Source organism: Pollicipes pollicipes, unplaced genomic scaffold (assembly GCF_011947565.3).
Source record: "Pollicipes pollicipes isolate AB1234 unplaced genomic scaffold, Ppol_2.1 Scaffold_3447;HRSCAF=4054_pilon_pilon_pilon, whole genome shotgun sequence".
Classification (NCBI taxonomy): domain Eukaryota; kingdom Metazoa; phylum Arthropoda; class Thecostraca; order Pollicipedomorpha; family Pollicipedidae; genus Pollicipes; species Pollicipes pollicipes.
Window position 1 is genome coordinate 11,620,927 of NW_023596297.1, and position 23,702 is coordinate 11,644,628.

Below are 23,702 nucleotides of genomic sequence, written 5' to 3' on the forward strand. Positions count from 1 at the left end.
CTAGGCCATGGCTGTACGCGAAGGCAATGCCTAGGAAATTGCTCAGTCCGGTGCGACAACGGGGCGTTAACGACGCCATGCAGCTTCTGGATGGTGTGTTACACAGATGACTGACTCCAGCACTGCCAATAATTCAATTGATCGTGGGTGGCTTGATTGTAATTTCAAGGTTAAATCCAAACCGCCTCATTGCTGAAACACTTGCTCAATGTGGTAGTCTTTACGCTCATTTCGAATTCCTTAACTGCAGGACGTCAACAGACACCTCAGACACCAATCTGGAGCTTGGCGTTCTTATATCCGAAGGGCACCTGGGGACCTGAAAGTTCGACACAAATGAGTTCGCGTACAGCTCTATCTAACCTGTAAATTTGACAAGTCCAGCTCTCTTTGTTCTTAAGATCTCTGGGATCTAATTGCCCCCCCCCCCCCCCCCCAACCGAGCGAGGCGCATTCAGCCAGCAACCCGTCCGCGTTCCTTGCCATCAGAAGCACGGCGCATCTTCCGCACAGCGCGTACCTCCATACTTGCCAAGCAAGATATCTAACCCGTTCTGGTAACCCGTGAGCCGGCGTTCGGTGCGCCGTCGCCTCGACAAGCTGGCGATTCCAACATTAGACACGCACCAGCGCCATACGCCGCTCACGCACACTGAGCGACACGCCCGTGCCACCTTGATGCTCCTGTTCGAAGACTTCGTAGACTGCTGCATTACAATCTATGCCGTTATCCAAACAGCCCTGGAAGATACACACCCGACAGCGACTCTCCAGTCTTCCACTCAACATCAGTCAGTATGACAGCTGACAGACGCCAGCGTTTCTATGACATCATACACCTGAACGACATTCAAAGCAAGCGTTTCGGTAAAACCTGTATTAATATCCTGCGCGTGTGGTGCAAGCCCATGAAGCGATAGCGGTGGAAAAAGGAGGCGCCACACATTAGTTCCAGGCTTGGTCGACTGTGTCCAACACGTCTATTAACTTATAAGGTCATGTCAAGTACGCAGGCCGAACAAAAAGACGCAGTCCAACCAGTCCACGATGGAATGTGGCGTCCCGAAGAAACAAATATCTTATAAACAATTTCCATTTGGGGTTGTCTGCTAGGAATGATCATGAAGTTCCAAAACAAGTCACAGGCGGGAACAAAACATCGAACAAACTTTCAAGACAGAACAGACTGGCATCCTATCGAACTCAGCTGGGCCACGTACATGCCCCATGGGAAGGTCATCAATGTGTGCGTAGGTATGTACGTGGTACATGCCGTTACCGTGATACGCCGGTGCGGTATGTGGAAATCTAAGAGCAGCAGGTCATCCAAATGGAGATAAAATGAGTTCACGCATTCATTTTTGGCCAAAGAAGACCCATTTTCCAAAGAAGTCCTCGACTACGCTGAACGCGTACAGTGGCAATGTTGACCAACAAAACGTAACCTTTTCTAAACCTAACAAGTCGCAACCACGAAGAAACCAAACGTGAACACCCCCAAACACCAACATCTACCCACAAAAATCAGGCTCACTGTGGATAAGCGATCAGAGCACATGACATCGGATACGCGACTGGATATCACTGCACAACAAATCGGTGTGACAAGAATCTCGTAAGCCATCGCGGCCATAGACATTCGGTGACGGCCGGACCTACCCTGCACTGGCGGTGTGTCAATTGTGGTGACGTGACAATGGCTTTGCCGACGCCGGTTCCGACAGACAGCTCGCGAAAGAGTGGAAACTCATTTTCCAATAAAGCAAATGACGAATACTTGAAACGCTTGCCACAATCGCTTCAGAGCGTGCCCCCACCCGTACCCACGCACAAGCCTGGACTGGCCGCGTCTTTGGTGCCCCGGCCCCGCTGCTGACACATTCCTTGCCCCACCATTCGCATCTCACCCCGAGTGACGTCACATGATCACAGCCTTGATGTCGCAACTCATTCAAACTTTTTACTGTCCAGCTGATCTCGGATTCTCCACGCACCGATCGAGTACCGGAACCAGATGAAGAACAGGTCAACGCCCATCTCTATCCAGCTGATTATCGGTGTCAGCTTGGATCCTGGCGAGAACAGAAGAGGCGCATTACCGAGAACATCAGACATAAGAGGCTGAGCGGTGAACGCGGACGGCTCCGAATCGAGAAGTCTAAGCGCGATATCTGCTACAGAAAATCACTGGCCTCGGTTTCCACCACGGTGTAGTGACCAAATATTTATGTGCGGCAACGAGCACCTCTGAACTGATGTAGGGCACTCGCCTCTGTAAAGGTCAACAGTCCGCTCGACTTGAGCTTCTCTGTCAACATGTCAGAGATGTGCCGCGCCCGCCTCTATAAAGGTCAAATTCTTCTCGGGCTCTACTTTTCTGTCAACAAGTTAGTGCAAAGCACTCCATAACCTACATGTTCCCAGGGATGGGCTTCTGACAGCTCCAAATCCACCACATACCGTTGTTCACCAGCTGCGTACTGTCCACTCACACCACGCACTGTCCACCGCACCTGCGTGCCAGAGGTCAGCCCAACAGCGCGCCAAGGCACGCCAGTTCGGCCCTACCTTCGATTTCGGTCCAGTGCACTGCCACCTCCTTGATCGGCATGTCCAGCTTCTGGGCCACGTACAACATCTCCGCATCGAACGCCCTGCAGACGTGGATCAGCCTGTAGCACGACAGCCCAGGGAGTGGCACGGGACTTGACACTGAAGAGGACCTGCTTTATTTTGGCAATTTGCTGGAGCAAACTACACTTTGCACGCCCATTTTCGCCCTGGGTCGTGGTCTACGGTCACCAATCTTTTGCAGCGCTGCATCGAGTCGACGGCAGACTACGGACATCGGTTCAGACCCGGTCGCCGCAGGCTGGCGTGCGCTGTAAGCCAAGCGCCATACATATTTCGCCCGGGCATCCACCCACCCGAGCCACGACCATGAACTGATGGCAATGCGCGATTTGCCTCTGTTGCTGCGGGGTGTTGGCGGGGTGGGGTGGGGGGGGGGGGGGGGGGGGGGTGGGGGGGGGAGGGGGATGGACGACATCATGCAGCGCACGATCTGACCCGCACGCTAATTGCAGCGATGCATGCTTTGGTTTCTCCAGTCATGTCATGTCATGGCACTGGAGCTTTACGACGCAATCAGCTGCTGAGGCTATATGGCGTCGCCTGCCTCTCACCCTAGCAGGAAAGGCGGGTACCGCGGAGAATTGAACCCCGTACCTCTGGTTTCCCAAACGCGCAATGGTTGACGCAGACGCGCCTAACCACTACACCACCAGCACCCCTGCGCATTCTCAGATCACTGAGCGTAAGCTTAGCGCTGACAGTCTGTGGTCTGTGCCGACCAGAAATAATGGGAGAGCACATACGCCCCCCCCCCCCCCCAGACACACGTATACGCACGTACACAATATCTAGGCAGAATAAAAATAAATTGACAAATGAAGCGTCGTTCGATGTCATTTACAATTTTGCGTAGTTCTTGCTCCGGTCGTTTCCCAAGTTAAGATCAGGGCAAATGCCACAGCTGAGAGTCTGCCATTTTCGTCTGACTTGCATACAGTCAAACCTTGTTCATCCCATCATAGGGCACTTTTGGCGTTTAACCACGGTCAATAGATTGAAAATACACTTATTTGTCACCTCCATATACGGCCACTTCCCTATTAAAGCCGTTCGAGGCACCAAATCACATGTAAATGAGGGAGCAACGCTGTTCTGGCGGTGTGTTAGAGGCAGACATGCACGTCAGCTGCTGACGCTGAAACGCGGACGTAAACACGGGCAAGCCTTAACGCTGCTTCGAAACAGCTTATGAGTAGTTGCTGCCAAACGTGAAAAATTACATCTTGGGAGTTACAGCACATTCGCCCCAGTACTGACCACCGGTTACGAACAAAACATTGATTCAAAGTTGTGGCCATAGCCAGAACAGAACTGTTGGGTGAATTGGTGAGTCTGCATTCTGATCATAGGTTAGTATCCCGACAGTACATCAATGAAGACAACAGCCGTCTATTTAATTTATCGATAGTAGAAATCACCACCTCCACATGCTTCAAGAGAACATCACAGAGGCACCAGGCCATGCTGGCAACGATGGCGATAATCCAAAATAATACGGCACGCTTGATCGTCCCTGCGCGAAAGAAAAACCTGAAATCGTCGCCAGTATCCAACCCTTGCCAACAGTGGACGACAAATCCAGTCCCATTAATACATTACATATAAACCTGTTTCCTGGCAATGTGTCAAGGCCACCATTTTGCTTTCGGGATTAGAGGTTGATGAAAACGGAATAACACATTAGGGAGACCCCACCCCCATTCCTACAGCTACAACCATATATGCATGCATTAATCATGAAGCCAGATTTGTAAACAAAATATTAGGGTCAACGGCAAACAAACCGAATTCCTTACGTGGTTGAAAAGAACATAAAACAACTGGACATAATGCCAACCATCCGTCTCAACGCCACGGGCAACCAACTACAATCCAGTATTTTCCGCCCATGTCTAGTCCATTCGCAAAACAAACACCATCCCATCCGGGCATTTGATGATGTATACCTTTCAGTCTTCATTAATATGAACTGATATTGATATGAGCCTGAACAGACATTCAGGACCAATGAGCGCATCAATTTAGCTGCTGATCTTTCATTGATAATGACCTTCAGCAAGCAACTTCCTCAGGGCTTTAATGAAGCAATGCTTAATAATTATGAAGAGGCTGACGTAAAATTGTCGCGTCGCGTCATCCAATCCTACTTTTTGACACCACCTTGTCCCAAACCTTGAAAAATACCCAATATTCTGTCGTTTCAATAACCAATCGGCATACACGCCAGACTGAAACCAGCCCGATGATTTTGCGCCCCCCCCCTCCCCCCCCCCCCCCCCAGCCATACCGAGCCCCGGTGGCGGCCCGGCAGCACCGGCGGCCCTCACTCACCACCTCTCCACGTGCAGGTTGGCGAAGCAGAGCAGCATGGCCGGCCGGGTGAACAGCTTGAAGCCGCACTGGGTGTCGCGCACGTCGCGCACCGTGAACACGCGCACGACCACGTGGAAGCCCTTCATGAGCACGGTGCGGAAGAGCGAGCGCTGTGCGATGCTCTCCTTCTCGAGGTGAGCGCGCGAGCCGCACACGAGCGCGGCCGTGTCGGGCCGCTCGGCCAGCGGCGCCAGCTGCGCCTCCAGCTGATCCAGGTCCGAGAACCGGGTGGCGCCGTCGGCGTCGGCGAACAGCAGCCAGTGCCCGCGCGAGCTCAGCATCCCCTGCCGCCGCACGGGTCCCGGTGACGGCGAGGGCGACACGGCTCCGCTGTAGCCAGCGGCGCTGGGCACGCGTCATTATGTTTTTTCTTGGCAGGGGGGGGGGGGGGAAGGTGACGGCGGAACATCGGGCTTGAGAAAGATTCGGTTATTTGGCGGCGCGAAGCTTTTCTTCAAAACAATACCCTCTTTTCCAATACCGACCAGTGACCTCTTTTTGCAATACCAATCGGATGACAGCCCAGTCATAAGACCCAATTCGGCCAATCATGCCTACAAAGAAACTCACACTTTCTGAGAGCCCTTGCCATGACGTGGCTACACGTTAAACAAACTCTACGTTTTCAACTTCACTTTTTACACAAAATCAGAACCAACCGAAACCCTTCAAACGTAAAACACTCAGCAAGGGAACACATAGAACGAACTCCTGTTGAAAAACCGTCCGCGAACAGAGCCCGGCACGAATCGGTCACGGCGCGCAACACCGTTTCGTCTGCGCCGCCAGCGGCCTCACCATGCGGATCGCGCCGCCTTTGCCGCGGTTGCGCGCCAGCGTGAGCACGCGCACGCGCTCGGCGCCGTACTGCTCGGTGTACTGCAGCGCCAGGTCCGAGGTGGAGTCCCGGCTGCCGTCGTCCACCACGATCACCTCGTAGCTGAAGGTGTCGTCGGCGGCGCGGCGCGCCTCCAGGTGGTCCAGCGCCTCGCGCATCATGCTCGGCACTGGCGGCGCGGCGCGGTCAAGCGGCGGCGGTGGCGGCGCCGGCGGCCGGCAGACCGCAGCGAACGGCCCACCGGGAGGAGCGGCGGAGGGGCCCGAGCGGCTGGTGGATCATGTCCGAAGCGCCTGGCCGAACAAACTTATCGGAGGACCATGCCGCTATGAAGAAAACGCGCATCCGCGTTTCCTAACGAACACGATACTTGAAGTCGGAAGTGCCTGGCCGAACAAGTTTATCGGAGCACGTAGGTCGCTGCGAAGTAAATGCGCATCCAGGACCCCTGACGAACACAACGCTTTCAGCTTCGAAACACTGTTTAAATATAAAGGGTGCCATAGTGATAATGACAGACTGGCAAGAACCGGCGCAGCAGACTACCCGCAGTGCAGCACAAATACGTCATGCCATCTGGGGCAACAGTTGTCATTTCCTTAACTACAACAGCCGGATACATGTCACTGTTGTTACTGACGCTTCACGACGCCCTTCAGCAGCTGGGGGTAGGTAGCATAGCTCCGTTCTCACTCTGGCAGGAATGCCGGGCACCGCGACGAATCGAGCCTCATACCTCTGGTGTCCCAGACGCCCAGTGATACCACTGCGCTATTCCGACACTAGAAGCCGTAACTTACGTCTCTCTTCCTCATTATATGCTGGCACTATAACTGACAGCTTCACTGAATCCTGAGACTTGAACTTTCCAAATGGAAACTCTTTTTTCTGCTTCTTGCTCTTGCTGGTGTAAAACGTCTTTTCCTGGTCATATCGCATGATTTCTGGGTACGGCGTCGTGCTTAAATATATAGCCACACACACCTGAGGGAAATCAAGCATCAGATTAAAGATTATTCGGTGCTTTAATTACTTGCAGCCCAGACACACCTAGCACGGTGACGGTGGACACCTCAATACTCATGTTCCACGCATACTGCATCAGACGTGACATTACATCATATGACGGATCATGTAGCACACATAAGCATAGAAATTAATACCATGCTCATCGAGAAAACAAGAGAACATAACAGTTCGATAAGAATTACTGTAACATACAGCATTTGACGGTCTTAAGATGGGAGATGGGAGTCGACGCACCAACTACTTGGCCAGTAAGCTCCCGCGTGGCCATACACATAATCACACATAAAATATCGTTGAATGAGCGCGAAAGCGATGCCAGCAGAACTCTGCCTGTTTTACTCTCATGACAGGCAGACTTTCCAATGCCTTAACCAAACCCCATAGTATGGGCTTACACACATGCCTGGATCCACCAGCTCAATTTTTGGCAGCATTTTTATGCTTGTACATGATTCCACCCATGCCTGTTAGCAGGCTTGCACATAAAAGACAGCACCAGGTGACTTGTTGCATTCAGATTGAACTTACCATCATAAACAGGAGAAAGACAACAAAAACCATGTAGAGACCAAACACAGAGAGCCCCAACATCTTAGCTGGATTTCAAGTTCAGGACCTGTGGATAAAAAAGTGTTAGGGCAGAACTGATCATAATTTCCCAGTACTACATCATATTGTGTTAATGTGAATGCATTATGTGAAGTAGATATTTTACCACACTTGTCATGAAAAATATGCTTTGTAATAATAAGACAGCATAAATAATAAGCAAAAATAATAAGACAGCATAAATAGCCTTATTGCTGGTAGGAGAACCAGGAGAATGAACAGATAGATGCATTGCTATTTTGGCCACATGCCTTTATCATTGCTAATATCAGCAATACATTCAAACTATTTTGAGCATTTTGAGCTTACTACTGTCATGTATTTTGCTAAAGGCATGCAGCCAAAATATCAACAGCTATCCCTCCCTTCTCCTGGTAATTCACTAAGGAACAAGGCTTTCAATACCATCTTCACTTTTGACAGACACAAAGACAGAAACAGAGGAAACAGACATAAAGAAAGAAAAAGGGATGGAGACAATATGTGGTTCACACATATCATCTATATGTGGATTGCTTTGAAAGCAACCAGGATCCATGCCACCCTAGCACATGTTTATGCCTTACACAAATCACAGGTTGGGAGCCATAAGCTCTGGATCCTGAACCTTCATCAATCAAGTCTCCATAACATTTTTTCTCTTGAAATGGGTATCCCACATTTTTGTACTTTTTGACTGATTGCAACAGTAGATGCATACAATTTGATCAGTGGTGGCAGTTTCCTTAGAGACCATCCGAACAGCCCAGAATTTCCATTTGAACTAGCTGCTCCCATGGGAGCAACCTCACTTGACTCCTTGCTCACTATTGTCTAAGTAATAAATTGCATCTGCCTTGTTTATTCCACCATGTCTGGCCTGCAATGCATGCATCACACTAATGTATCAAATTTTTGTGTAATAAATGCCACAAAAGCTTGAAATGCTGTTTAGACAAGAAACTGGTGAATATGGGGCTGCAAATTCAGCATCCCGCAAATTCAGTCAAACATGGTGGCTTCGATTTCCAACCTATGACATCTACTATACTGGCTCTTTGTGGTGCACTTTGCCTTTAACAATGACAGCATCACATGATCCATGATCCATGATCCATCCATGATCCATGATCCGTGAAGCATTGGCAGCATAATTTGTACTAAAAAAATCATTAAGGTGATGTGTTTCAGCAGAGCACATTATAAAAATACTCCTCAAGGTGGGGCACTCCTTTCAATAAATATCAGATACATTGTTCAAGTGTACCAAAAGACCATTCAGGATCCTTGTGCATGAAGGGAATTCTGTGAACATATCCTCTGAAATCCCAGATCCATTCTGAAATTTTGGAGAAGGATCCTGCAAGATCCAGAATCCTTTTTAGACATCCTTATATCCCAATTATAGTTTGGTTGCTATGATAGACCAGTGTCATCACCACATGATACCCCATGATCAAAGGGAAAACAATGCTGAGAGGGGAGAGGGAGCAAGACCATTAATTTCAAATACAAATACTACAGATATAGCAGTTATCCAAACTCCAGACGAGCAGCACCAGGCTTCTTGGGAGATGGATACACTGATCCCACTGCCATGACCCATGAGCCGCACCTATCATACAATGTGTATTTATCCAGTTGCATCTCTGGGCAGGTTGCTGGAGTGGTGGCCAAGACTCGCCTTCTTCCCAAATTTTCCTGGTCATAATATTGACTGAATCTCCTGCCATACAGGTACCAAAAAATACACAATACAGCAAGGAATAAAATAAATGCATTTTCATATTGCTGGTTACCTTCATTAGCATCTAACATCTTACAACCAGGTCTCCAAACTCATTAATATTAGGGGTGCATGCAGGATTTTGCAACAGGGAGGATGCGCAGCTCAGCGTTCACACAAAAGTTTGGAATCCCAAAAACTAAACTTCAAAAAATACCTGTTACACCAAACATGTCCAGTGTAGCAGCAACATCACTTGCAACAATTTTTTGCATGTACAAAACAAAACCAAGCTTTCAGATTTGCCTCATGTCTGCCATCCCTTTCATCCCGTTCTGCCATCCCCACTCATAATGACCAGCAACTGGTCTCACTAAGATCATTGTAACAAACAGTAACCCAGCACAATTTGGTCTGGCATACATTCATCACACACCAGTACAATGTACAGTGTAACAATGACTGGACACCAGAAACAGTGGACTATTTGCACACTATTTGCACACTGGACTGCAGGCCCAAAAGATATGTGACATGGCATGAAGCATCTCCTTTCCTCAATATGCTTATTATTGTCTACCTTGAGAATATCATGAAACGACATTCACACATACACATAACTGCATGCACCCAATTTGATAGTGGAAGCGCAGTGTTCCTTCCACTATCTTAATATACTATATTTCCATTGATCATCTGATGAATGGAAAGGCATCGCAAGATCATTCTAGGCAATCCCAGCGCAAAAAATGACTGAAATCTGATCTCGTTGGAATCCGTGCACGGAAATTCGTGGCACTTGCTGCTGGTGATGCCAACACAGACTCAACAAATCATGTCCTTTTGTACTCGACGCTTGAAAAGGAAAATATAAACTCTGGACCACTTTTTTGCGTCACAAAGTTCGTGGTTACCTACGGTGAAACACAGACAGAAATCATACACAAAACACTCGCGGAATCCCCCACATTACCACAAACATCACCACCCGGCGCTATCACGCGTTCCTCTTTTTGCGCTAGAAACGTCTCGCGGCCTGTTGACGTCACTGCTATGTCGACGCTAAAATGCAGTGATATATAGGATAAAACATCACCGTAGGCATCCTAAGACTATTGATGAGAAGATGAGCAGTTAGAATAGCTTGATGTGCGTCAATTTATTGTGGAAACAAACATTTTGTGAATATTTATGCAATTACAGCTGCGAACATGTCTTCAGTGCATTGACGCTGCCTTGGAAACGGCACGCCTTTGTAGCTCGCTTTTCCGATATAACTTCATGTAGCAAGAAATCGTGTTTATACTAGACTAATTAATTACAATGCTAAAAAATCTCACTTTGTGAACAGAGCTCCATTTCGGAAACATCATATGATATTCGATATAAATCCTAGAGCTTTTTGCAAGTATTTCGACCGTTAAGCTTTCCAAGGCAAGTGAAGCATAAAACAGATTTGTGCTTAGTCCTTATGTAGCTCAAATTTGCATTCAGATTAAGCGTAATTCCAACGATTCAAATTTTATCGGGCCGTAATTCCCCTAATTGGGATTCAATTTAACCTCCTTCCATTAGTCTCGAAATCAAAGCAACCCTGAGCTTCACTTGCAATTGACTGAAAATACTTTTTGCACAAATATGCCTTTTTACACATGTCTTTGATAAGCTCGGGACCATAATCCAGTTGTTTCACAGAAGGCGTGCGCAAAAACTCTACGGCAGTGAATAAGTGTGACCTCCAACTTCCCGCGCTTTTCATCAATAAAGCGCGCGAAGAGAACGCTCGTCTTGTTGAGGTGCCGCTGGTTTGAGAGTGGGCTCCGGCCGATAGCGCTCCTTTTGTGCTGTTTTCTGAGTTTTGTTTTGTGTTTAGTTATTACGAGCATTTCTTGTTCCTGTCAATTATCCAATCGGCCCAGTCTGACTTCCAGCGAAGTGGACCGTGTTAAACCTGAAGCTCCCCATCAGCGTGCACGCCTCGTGTTTGCAAGCTCGAGGACAACCGTGAGGAAGTCCTCGTCTCGAATTCCTCGCACCCAACAATACATATTCATCAGATATTTCCTCAGACATGTCGGTAAGAGACCTTTGGCAAATTGGCAACTTTGGGATATTTTGTTTGTTCATGATTGTTTTCAGCTCATTTCTGTGTGCACAGCATCTGGGCTGTACTAACTTAGATTATCAAATGAAAAAGCAAGCCATCCAACAAATTGTGAACATATCACTGAATAGCTTTAAAATAGTCTGAAAAAGTAATGCAACAATAAGATTTGGCTTTTGCAAAACCATTTGGAAGGAAGTTGGCAGATAACTTCCTCAAGCAGTCATTCCAATTGCTCACTTAGCTTGATCAGCAAAGGTCATTGGATTTGGATATGACATGGATTTGATTTTGATGTGAGGTTTGCATAATTCTGCTATTTTTGGCATTGCCAGCAAATCTGTTCAAATGAAATGTTTGAGAACTGATTTAACATTGGTTAGTGATCCTTGTTGAATTATTATATCTGATTTCACTCATGATTTTGTTGTGGATTGGTCCCATGTCAATTGACATCCCATTTCAATGAATCATTTCTAATTTAAGTTATTGTCCTAAGTGTGTGTGAAACAATACAGCATTATTAAGCCCTATGTGCAATGTTTGCATGCTGATTTTAACTGTTTTGATTGCCAAATTATTTATTCACAGGTATTGTGTGATAATTGTGTGCCATAATGGTATTACTGATTGTCCACATTATCTCAAATCAATTTGTCAAGGTTTTATGTTGACTGCATGATTAAGATCAGCCCATTTTGGTAAGGCAATTGGTCAATACATTATTCACATTTAATTTGTATATGAAGATTTTGTGTACTTGTGACTCATGACAAATTATATGACTATGAGTGATGGAGTTATTCATCTTCAGAATGAAGCATGAGTATGATTGCTAAGATGAGGATAAAATATGCTCTACGTGATATTTAAAAGTATTAATTACTGTTTGTTTCTTGAGCTAGGGCTTGAGACCGCTAGGGTGGCAGCTTAAATGTCCATGCATTGATCTACCTAGAAAATATAAAATGGACAAATGCCCTGCCTTCTTCACAATATGATTTCCATATTTAGGCTTGGTTTTCATATCATTGTTTCAAATATGCTACCCCCAGTTAAATACTTGATTCATTCTTGATAATTTTTTTTGAACAAGTGGTTTCCCTGTGCAGTCAGGCAAGCAGGCTGGATGTTCAACTCCTGTGATGAAATTTCAGTATGAACAACATCATGACATTTGTGGTCCACACAAAAGACATGATGCAGGCATCTTATCTGGATGGCTATTGCACATGTATTATTGTCCCATTTCCAAGCTGTGTGGCATTGCAGGAGGTGAACCCCACTTCTCCAAGTTCGCCGTCGGCCCTGAGCTCGCCGGAGTCGGGCGCCACGCCCTCCTCGCGGCTGGGTCGGCGCCGCCGCGTCAGCCGCGGCTCCACCACTGGCTCCCTGGATGCACCATTTGAGGATGAGTCAGTGGGAGCTGCTGCAGGAGATGGACCTGGACCGCGAGGAGGAGGAGGACGGCGAGGAGCTGTTCGGGGATGCCATGGAAAAGTGAGAAAATGGATAGTTTGTTACTATGGTATTATAGTTTTTTGTTGTATTTTCCGGAGCTCTGCTTTGTGAGGAAGATTCGGTCTCAGGTCCAGCTTGCTTCCAAGTAGGGAACTTAACATGTATTATCTTTTCATAAGTCTGTTCACCACTGCAGGTAATGTTTGTCACTATGTAGTTAATATGTGATATGTGAAGTTAAATTTTGATTTCCTACTCTAATATCTTTTTATGAAATTGAGTGTGAGCGAACTTTCGGTGATTTCCGCAGTGACTACCGGCCCATGTCCGCTTTGGATCGGTATGAGCCGGACATGCTGGACGACTCGGAGGTGGACGCGCTTAGTGAGACCGGACGTCGCGCGGCTGAAGCGGCGATGCGCAAGCGCGACCGCGAGGAAGGCAGAACTGCTGGGCGCATGCGCCGGGGCCTATTGTACGGTAAGCATGCTCTTCCGATCCGATAAACCGATGCACATTCGCTCAGCGATGCCTGGGTTCGTCGCACAATGCTTGAGTCGCGGCAGTTAGGTTTGTTTGTTTGTTTGTGAGTTTGTGAGTGACGTGCGCTCGCGAGCTAATTTCTGGACTGAAACCATATACACGACATTGCATTCACGAATTAGCCGTCCACCTGACTGCGTGTGGTCCGATACGAATCAGGCGTGTGGTGGGGGGAGGAAGCCGGTCCACCACGCGCGTTGTTGACAGACGAATCCGACGAGGAGGAGGAGGAGGGCAGACCGGCGCGGCGCCGGCGGCTGGCGGAGCAAGCGGCCGAAGGCGGCGCCGCCGCTCCTGAAGACCAGCTGGAGTCCATCGAGAACCTGGAGGACCTACGGGGCCACACCGTCCGCGAGTGGGTGACCAAGCTCGGGCCGCGCACCGAAATCTACAACAGGTTCAAGAACTTCCTGCGCACCTACGTGGATGAGAAGGGCCACAAGCTATACATGGAGAAGATTCGCCAGATGTGCGAAGGTGAGCTTGGAGCATTGGCAAGTGTAGGGGGGATGGGGATCTAACAGGGCCATGTTCCCCTCCCCAAGGCGACGAAATACCAGGACGTTTGGACGTTGAGTTCTTATGCTGAAAGGAACTGATCAGTCATATACCAAAAGACTAAACACAAATATCAAGCATTTACTGAAATGTCTTTGAAAAACTCAATGATCACGTCTCCCTCCACTGCCTCCATGGTCTGGGAGAAATATAAGTTCAGTCCTCACTTCTCCCTCTCCTGCCTCCACTGGTCTGGGAGAAATATAAACTCAATCCTCGCCTCTCCCTCCCCTGCCTCCATGGTCCTGGGAGAAATATATGGGCTTGCTCTACAGTGGTACTGGACTGGAGACCCAGAGCAGTTGCATTGTTTAGCTGGCATGGACATGTGAACTGATCACCAGCCAGCGTGTATCAACCCGAGGAGAACGTGCCGCTGTTTTGTTTGATGTGTAAAATACCCTGCCAGACCTGTTGGTGCAAGGGTGAAGGTAAAATAATGTGTTGATGTGAGTGGCACAACTTTGATAGTGGACTCCTTAAATGTGCAACAAGCATTGCATAACAGATATGTGGAGCCCAAAGCCATGCCTGTGAATGATTCGTAGTTGGTACAAACATCAGATGCGCTCATTGTCTGGGTGGTGCAGGTTAGGCATTACATGAGGCTCCCAGAACTTCGAAGTATGAAAGGTGAAACATGTCCAGAACATTTGCAGACTACCAATGGAAGCATGATAAGTCAGTTAATTATCTAAGCTTTCGCATTTTGTCAGCCCACTTATGGTCCATGAAACTGCTGCTGAATGCCAATCAGAAAGATCTCAGTAGCCCATATCAGGGGTATGGCTGGAAAGTAGTTATGAGTTGTGTCCGAGTTGTATAACAAAATTGATATCATTTAAACCAAATGACTATCAAAGTGGCCACAAACGCACCTCACCTGGCAGTGCTCCTCATACCACGTCCCCTGCTGATGTTTGAATTTCTAGCCTTGATTGGTTTGCCATTTTCTGGATGGAAAGTCATGATGCTGGGAAACCAGATGTTTAAAGTGAGTATCCCGTCTTGTTCATGCTTCTCACTTATTGTTGCTTAAGATGCATATGATTTGATGAGTAATGCCAGTTTTCTCGAAAACCTTCTGAAAAGCTCAGACCTTATTTGAAGTAGCTGATCCTGCGTGAAAATCTCAGTTGACTCCCAGTTGCTCACCACTATGAAAGTAGTACATGTGCGTTGTTTTTTTTCCGACGTATGTGTTCTGTACTGTGTCAAAATGTTTGTGTATCAAGTGCTAGGAAAGCTGAAGCGCTGTTTAGACAAAAAGATCCGCGAACATAAAGCTGTTATCCCGCGAATTCAGCGACACGTCATTCTATGGCCTTGGTTTCTCTCCTCTGACATTTGCTGTACTGGCTGTTTGGCTTTGGCTTTGTTAATGGAGGGTATGGCATGGTCCATGCTATATACCGGTTCAGACTTAAGCCAATGCATTTATTGGTAGCAGGCTTGCCCGTTGGTCCAATCGCAAACGTTCTTTCACCAGGACGATTACCGCTGGATAGTGTTACTGCAGTACCATCAGGACACCATAGAAATATTCACTTAAAGTATTCGCGAGTCCAAATTACGCTGTGAGCGCTTTGTTACAGCACTATGCTTCTGAATGTCAGCACAAATGAACGTTTGTGATTAGCACAGTGGGCGACAAGGACCAGTTACCGAGAAGCGCATTGGTTGAAGTATGTACCGGTGCGTCACTATAGACCACGTGATACTCCGTTTCCCAAAGCCAGGTGCGCTTTGAAAAGAGCCACTGTGGTAAACACCGTAGTATATAGGGGAGAAGTGGAAAGGTTCGTTTATAATATAATGACGTTTCATTAGATTCGCAGGACAATAGTTTCATGTTCGCATATTTTTTCTGCCTAAACAGAGTGTTTAAGCTTTCGTAACATTTATTACACAAACATATTGACGAATCAGTATTTTGCAATCATCACAGAACACGCACGCTAGAAAAAAAACGAGGCAAATGAAGTGTAATATTTTCGTAGTGGTGTGCAGGGAGTCCAATGAGACTAATCCGGGAGGAGCGGCTACTTCAAATTGAAATTCGGCGCTATTCAGAAATATTGCGAGAAAACCGGTATACCTGATTAGATAGTACGCGCCCAATCTAACAGTAAATGAAGAGTACAAAAAGGTGGCATACTCCCGTAAAGCTTTTGCCACCAAATACTGCGGTTTGCCCGCAGTTCCGTCGCGAATGCTGGTTGCCTCTCATAGGGTGGTCACTGCTTGCGTTGGCGCCGATTTCAGAAAGCCATCCAGTCTAAAGGTTTGTGCTAGTTCTTGATAAATGACTGTGGTCTCCGAAATGGGATTTATATGATCCATTTTCGCGACTAGTTTGACGTCGTGTGATCCATACCTCTTTCTTGCATATACAAACGTGTCTTCTTCCCACCAGAGAACCGATCCAGCCTGAACGTGGACTACAACGTGATCGCGCTGAAAGAGTGGGTGCTGGCGCTGTTCCTGCCCGAGGCGCCCACCGAGATGCTGGCTATCCTGGACCAGGCCGCCAAGGACGTGGTGCTGGGCCTGTTCCCCCAATACGAGCGGATCGCCAAGGAGATTCACGTGCGCATCACGGACCTGCCACTGATGGAGGACATCCGGTCGCTGAGGTAAGAACGGCCTTGTAGCCACGGACCGCCTGCTGTGCTGCCAACCAGAAGAAATTGTCTGACGCTGCAAGCTATCATGGCGTAGGTGACGTCTTGCGGGCGACTAAAATATTGTGGACGTCGGCCTAATGGTCTTGGTATTATATATATATATATATATATATATATATATATATATGTATATATGTTTACATATGTATATATACGTATATATATATTATATATATGTATATATGTTTACATATGTATATATACGTATATATTATATATATATATATATATATATATATATATATATATATATATATAATATAGGCTGTTGTCATGTTTGCAACTGAACATTGGATTTTCGCCCGAATATCGCCATATCTATTTGGAATATCTCTGCCGACCGGGGGCGGTCTTGGCATAGGGAACCGTACATTGTCGATGTTATCAAGTGCTTATGCCCATGTAGGCTTCATGCTCAATGTTGTAGGGGCTTCAAGTTTAACATGCTATCCTTGGGAATGTGCCCTGTTTCCCTGGTCTGCATAAGCAAGGCTCCCCCCCCCCCCCCCTTCAGGCAACTGCATCTCAATCAGCTGATCCGCACAAGCGGCGTGGTCACCACGGCAACGGGGATCCTGCCCCAGCTCTCCATCATCAAGTTCGACTGCAACAAGTGCAGCTACGTCTTGGGTCCATACGTCCAGGGCCAGAGCAACGAGATCAAACCGGGCTCGTGCCCGGAGTGCCAGAGCAACGGCCCGTTCCAGGTGGGTGCGAGTGAGAGATGCGTGTGTTTAACGGCCCGTTCCGGGCGGGTGCGAGTTAGAGATGCGTGTGTTTAACGGCCCGTTCCAGGTGGGTGCGAGTGAGAGATGCGTGTATTTAACGGCCCGTTCCAGGTGGGTGCAAGTGAGAGATGCGTGTGTTTAACGGCCCGTTCCGGGTGGGTGCGAGTGAGAGATGTGTGCGTTTGTCTAAACTTGTTTTGCATCCGTCGGAAGGTGGGTTCCCTGCCACGTCCGTTGTTCTCGCACGGAGCTGGGTTCAGAGCCTGTTTGCGGACAAACGATGCTTTTATCACATCTGGTAACCTTCGCCAAGTTATCCAACTAAAGATATCTGGAGAGATGTCAATGTGCCCAGCGGCTGTGGCGGTGTGATGAATCCGCCCATCGATCAGGTACGACGAGTCGCATCTGTGTAGACGGCGCACCGACTTACCCCGAGCCTTACGGATGCTCAGGTCAACATGGAGGAGACGGTTTACCAGAACTACCAGCGCGTGACCATTCAGGAGTCGCCGGGGCGCGTGGCGGCCGGCCGGCTGCCCAGATCCAAGGATGCCATCCTGCTCGGTGGGTTTCGGCGTCCGCTTGGCACGGACGTTCTCAGAGTCAGTCAGAGCCATTGCCAGCAGCTGTTTGCAATCCGGAGGTAGCCGAGTGCAGGTCTTGGCTATCCCTGAATAGCCGGCTAGGCTATACTGGATGGTGTTTAAACGATGATATACTGTTAGGTGGCGCCTTAAATTTCTTGTCGTGCATCAACTCAAGCGCGTCGTCGATTTTGTCCGCAACCTCGTTTAAGTCTGGCGGCTGAGCGATAACAACGTCGACGGCGACAGCGAGTCGCATGCGATGTGAACTGCGCTCGAAATTCCGGAGTTCGCTCTTGACATTTCGGGTTATCTCAACCCCTGTCTAAACATGACTGCTGGGGAATGCAAATCGATGGTGACATTTGGCAGGCGACCTCTGCGACTCCTGCAAGCCTGGCGACGAGATCGAGCTGACCGGCGTCTACACTCACAGCTACGAGGGCAGTCTCAACACCAAACAGGGATTCCCGGTGTTCGCCACGGTCATCATGGCCAATCACATCGTGAGTTGGAAGCTGGAAGGTCAGCTGGAAGAGGCTTCCAGTGGAAGCCACGTAATGGCTGCTGATGCGAATGCGTAGGCAGACGCGCTTAATGAAGCGTTCGTGATAGGTTTGTGTCAAGTGTTGGCAAATCTACCCATGATAAGAATGCTATAGCTCAGTCCATGGATGCGGCTTTATTGACGGAAACAATGTCCGACAATGAAAAGGTTGCTAAAGATGTGAGCAAGACATGAGTAGGTTGCTGCCTGAACAAAGGATGAACAAAAGGTGAAAGTAAAAGAGCATGTCACCCTTCCATTGTAGGCCTGACAGACCAGTTCAGGAGTAGCTGCTTGCATCATAATATACCGCTACCCGTTGCGCTTCTGCGCGAACCGCGTGTCATTTTAGTCTCATTATAACTACGGGCTGAAGCCCGAGAGCCAACCACTTCCAATCACTCAGCTGAGCGTAGCACGCTGTTCCGAAGACCAGGCATGTGGGCCCCGTCCTACTGGCGACTGCCTCTGTCGTGCGGCCCTCTCGCGGCGCCGCGCTCACGCCCGTTTTACTCCTGTTCAGCTGAAGAAGGACGACGCGGCTCTGGCGCGCACGCTGACGGACGAGGACGTGCGCGCCATCACCAGCCTCTCCAAGGACCCGCGCATCGCCGAGCGGCTCGTGGCCAGCATCGCGCCCTCCATCTACGGCCACGAGGACATCAAGCGCGCGCTGGCGCTCGCCATGTTCGGCGGCGTGGCCAAAAACCCCGGCAAGAAGCACCGGTAGGTGGTCTGGGAGATCTGCCGCGCGCTCTCAGGCGGGCACCGTCTGCTGTTCTGTTGTAGTAAGTGCTATACTGGCGTGATGAATATGATGAGGACAATTTTTCTTGCCCTCGATGTTTGAGAAGAAGGCCGCCATTTTGCTTATCCACCCCTGCTTTATCTCCGTATGCAACAAGCCATGCATTCATCGTGATTAGCGGAGGAGCCTTGGTCTTACACAACCTCGTATAAAAAGGTCGTCAATAGCCAACGCTGTTGGAGCGCCGTAAAACCTATCATGGGCTCTGCAGGGTGCGCGGTGACCTGAACATCCTGCTGTGCGGAGACCCGGGCACGGCCAAATCCCAGTTTCTCAAGTATCTGGAGAAGATCGCGCCACGTGCCGTATTCACCACCGGCCAGGGAGCGTCTGCCGTCGGTTCGTACCAGTTCATTGCTTCCGTATGCAAGAGCCCCGCGTGGGCCATCCCGGACCAGTCCGCGAAACAACTACATTTGAACCCGGTGCATGATCCAAGTTTTCGATTTGCTGTCCCGTTTCTCGTGTGCACATCACCCGTCTGGGTGCGCGGACTACCAGTGATCACTTGGGCGCCAAACGTGCGCAATTCACCCCAGTGCTGCGCGGCCGCGTGCTGACACCTCACCGGCTGCGGCCGCTGCTGCGTGTGGCCCGTCGGGTCGGTGATCCGGCCGCCGCGTCGCCAGGTCTCACCGCGTACGTGCAGCAGTCGCCGGTGACCCGGGAGTGGACGCTGGAGGCCGGCGCGCTCGTCCTCGCCGACAAGGGCTTCTGTCTCATCGACGAGTTTGACAAGGTGCGAGGCGACCGGAGGGCGGTGGTGGGCCGTCCGGCTCGAGACTCGTTCGCTGGGGGTCAGGCGAACAATTCTCAGCTTTACGCAATGATTGAGACAAAATGTTATCGTTACGGGTTGATAAACGTCCAGTTAGTTTAATCTATGTCATTGAGGCTTCACGACGCACTCAGCTGTTGAGGCTTTGTAGCGTCGCCTGCCTTTCGTCCTGGCAGTAAGGACTGCCACCGCGAGTTAGTTAATGGCCTTCCCAGTAAGGGCAGTGGTAGATCTGGACGTTAAGTGGGAGACCTAGCTGAAATCTCAGCAGTTCCAAAGATAAATTTTGAGATGAGGCGCGTACATGACTGAAAACCCAATCTCATGCAGCCCCCGGGACTCAACAATAACGCTTGACGACGACTGGAGCACGCTGTGTAGTTACTGACACCAGACCAGTGTGATAGTCTGGACAGATAGTCTTATATATATATATATATATATATATATATATAATATATATATATATATTATACGTTATCGGCGATATATATATATATATATATATATATATATATATATATATATATAGTCAAGGATAGTCTTATTCCAAATGCGATGAAGCCTCGCGCCAGCAGCGCCTTTATGTTTGCTTGGTTCCAGAGATCTCGTAGGTACGCTGCCCCAGTGCCCTTGAACTCTGCATTCAAGTCGTGGGAGACTTAAGAGATGCCAATCGGAGGGCTGCGTTGCAGAACTACTCGTCGCTACCGCTGCGTTACCGTCTTGTTAATTTTTGACATTGCTTAGCTGCCATCTTATCTGGAGCTGCGGCGGGCGCATTCAGAACGGCCAGCACCAGCAGACGTAGTATTTTGTCACAAAATAGCAGCTCGAACGTTGGACCGATGCAGGAGCAGACGTGTCTCCCGATTGTGAGCATCACAGTGAGATTCGGTGGCGCCGCCGGGCCGTTCACTCGACCGCCGTCCACGCGCAGATGAGCGACCAGGACCGCACCTCCATCCACGAGGCGATGGAGCAGCAGAGCATCTCCATCAGCAAGGCGGGAATCGTGACGTCACTGCAGGCGCGCTGCTCGGTGGTGGCCGCCTCCAACCCGATCGGCGGCCGCTACGACCCGAGCATGACGTTCGCCGATAACGTAAGCGCGCACTCGTCTCGCGTGAAGGGCGTTCGACACTGATCTGATGCGTGCGGAACAGCGAAATACGAGCTTGGTGTTGATGAGTGATGTCTCGTGTTGTCGGCAGGCCTAGAGTAGTTATGCTCACACCCCATGCTTTCTGCGCTTCTGTCCGTTCGGTAGGGCCTGTAAGAATCTAATCCGTCTCAAGCACCGTGCACGATCCCTAGAAGCCAGTTGCAAGCCACACGGCGCCTTGTCACCGCCGTCCCTGCCCCCCCCCCCCCCCCCCCGACCGTGGCGCCCGGCAGCGCGCGTGACCAGCACGCGTGCGCGGCGCAGGTGGACCTCACCGAGCCGATCCTGTCACGGTTCGACGTGCTGTGTGTGGTGCGCGACACGGTGGACGCCGTGCAGGACGAGCGGCTCGCCCGCTTCGTGGTCGGCTCGCACGTCAAGAACCACCCGCTCAACACGGTGGACGAGCAGGAGCAGCAGCAGCCAGAGGTGCGGTGGCAGTGTCGTGCCGGGCCGGGGCGGGACGGGACGGGACGGATCTGGATCCGGATCCGGATCCCGGACCCGGACCCGGACCCGGACCCGGACCCGGACCCGGACCCGGGCCCGGGCCCGGGCCGAACCGGCATAGAACGGACCATTGCCGTTAAGCTTGGCTCAGCTTAACACGTGTTCTGTGAAATGACCGTGAGAGGCTGTTATGTCACTTTTCTTTATTGGTTGGTCGTCAGACTGATCGTTTTGCAATGTGGTGTATAGCCACCGTGTTCTAGCATTTACTTGGGCTCAGGATGTACGAAGATAAACTAATATTAAGTGCAATATTTGCATCACGAATCGTTCCGAGTATGTCTATAGGTCGAGTATCTCTCCACAGAAGTGGCTTGCGCCGCCCCGTAGCACACTTTTTTAGAGGCATTCCTCAAACGCCTGGCGAGCCATTAATGGCTCAATTCTGGTTTGTTGTGTTACAGGACATGCCACAGTCGGGTACAAATCTGGACGGGTTGGAGAAAATCCCACAGGACCTGCTGAAGAAGTACATTGCTTATGCCAGAAATCGGGTGAACCCGAAGCTGAACCAGATGGATCAGGATAAGGTTGCAAAGATGTACAGCGACCTGCGCAGGGAGTCCATGGTACGTCATATGATGTAGTCGAAAATGGTGGAATTTCGTTCCCGTTTGCCATTTTGTCGTTTCCAGTCATATATGGAGTTAAGCATTAGCCATATTTTTCTCCTATGGTGATCCAAACAATCGTACATAGTGCGACATAACATCTTATCCACAACTTGTGTCAGTGCGGGACCTTTGTGATGATTGGTCGTGAAGCTAGCAGTTATGTCGCCATAGGAACGTTTCACTTCCGCCCCGACGCCGATAGCTCATGACAGCTGAGTCGGAGAATGAGTACAATCCAGTCCTGCAGTGTGGTGGTGGCATTCGTCAAACTGATGTTCAGCATCAGCTCGCACCTTTCGGTGGTTTGAGATGGCTGGCGTCCCCGCAGGCGACGGGCAGCATTCCCATCACGGTGCGTCACATCGAGTCTGTGATTCGGATGGCCGAGGCGCAAGCCAAGATGTGTCTGCGCGACTACGTGCAGGAGGACGACGTCAACATGGCCATCCGTGTCATGCTGGAGAGCTTCATCGACACGCAGAAGTACAGCGTCATGAGGAGCATGCGGCGGGTGAGTGGCCGTGTGTGCCTCTCAGGCACTGCTGGCACGATGAGGACGATTATGGCGTGCGAAATGGTCGACGATTTGTTAGTGCGCTAGTTCGTGCGTTCGGGCATTTTCCCATTGGTCTGCTTTAATGATTTATCACTTATGTCTTAACTTAACCTTACCAGTATCAAAAGATTCGTGATGACGGCTACCCTATTCGGGGCGATCCCAACCATGCAAGCTCACACGCCTGTTATGCTCTGACCTGCAGAATTTCTCGCGGTACCTGGCCTTCAAACGCGACAACAACGAGCTGCTGCTCTTCATCCTACGCCAGCTGATCCACGACCAGGCGACCTATCAGCGCAACCGGTTCGGCACGGACCAGGAGACTGTGGAGATCTCCGAGAAGGATCTGGCCGACCGCGCCCGCCAGATCCACATCCACAATATGCAGCCCTTCTTCTCCAGTGGCCTGTTCAGTGCAAACAACTTCCGCTACGACGCCAAGCGGAAAATAATCGCGCAGGCGATCTAAAAAGGACGCGCCGGGACGAACGCTGACATTGGCGGTTGTTGGCTGGCGATGGCCACGTTGAAATGACCAGAGGGTGTCGTCAGGCTTTATGGTCGTTCCGGAATGCCGCGGACATGCGTTTTTTAGGTGCGTTAGGGTGTCAAAGCCTCATGGAGCTGTGGTATGCGGAAAGTAGACAACGGACATTCGTACTTGGCCGGATTGACCCACGGTCTGTTTTTTTGTAATAAAACAGGAAATAACGCAGGCTTTTTATTTGGCCCTCCAGTTGACAATGATGGGGCTGACACGTATGCTGCAGCGGGTTTGTCAAGCCCGAGAAAGCCTAACCAGTGCCGCGCCTAGCGATTTCCTCTTGCAGTCTTTAACAGCGGAGATGGCTAAAGGAGAGAGCAA

At 49.6% G+C, this 23,702-nt stretch overlaps 2 protein-coding genes across 7 annotated transcripts; one reads left to right on the forward strand and one right to left on the reverse strand.

Moving 5' to 3' along the window:
* Nucleotides 1–857: 857 nt before the first annotated feature.
* Nucleotides 858–14,758, reverse strand: wol (Dolichyl-phosphate beta-glucosyltransferase wollknaeuel). 6 transcript variants are annotated; one of them, XM_037213998.1, is made up of 7 exons: nt 14,738–14,758; nt 7,403–7,490; nt 6,646–6,829; nt 5,806–6,014; nt 4,966–5,291; nt 2,569–2,654; nt 858–2,072 (listed from the first exon to the last, which is right to left on the reverse strand). In XM_037213998.1, exons 2-7 carry the CDS (start codon nt 7,463–7,465, stop codon nt 1,948–1,950), a joined length of 993 nt encoding a protein of 330 aa, XP_037069893.1. In that variant the 5' UTR covers nt 7,466–7,490; nt 14,738–14,758; the 3' UTR covers nt 858–1,947. The 6 variants fall into 6 exon arrangements, with proteins under 6 accessions (XP_037069893.1, XP_037069892.1, XP_037069890.1 ...); XM_037213997.1 differs by having other exon boundaries at nt 14,733–14,753; XM_037213995.1 differs by lacking the exon at nt 14,738–14,758 and adding an exon at nt 10,162–10,200.
* LOC119091298 (DNA replication licensing factor mcm2-like) lies at nt 10,964–23,545 on the forward strand. The gene is given in 17 exon segments (XM_037213992.1): nt 10,964–11,265; nt 12,565–12,732; nt 12,734–12,792; nt 13,064–13,233; nt 13,504–13,773; nt 16,271–16,490; nt 17,056–17,248; nt 17,725–17,836; nt 18,229–18,362; nt 18,927–19,129; nt 19,423–19,550; nt 19,841–19,950; nt 20,930–21,094; nt 21,419–21,583; nt 22,069–22,233; nt 22,607–22,789; nt 23,040–23,545. Coding segments are annotated over 17 exon segments (2,718 nt in total). The 5' UTR covers nt 10,964–11,259; the 3' UTR covers nt 23,307–23,545.
* Nucleotides 23,546–23,702: the final 157 nt, after the last annotated feature.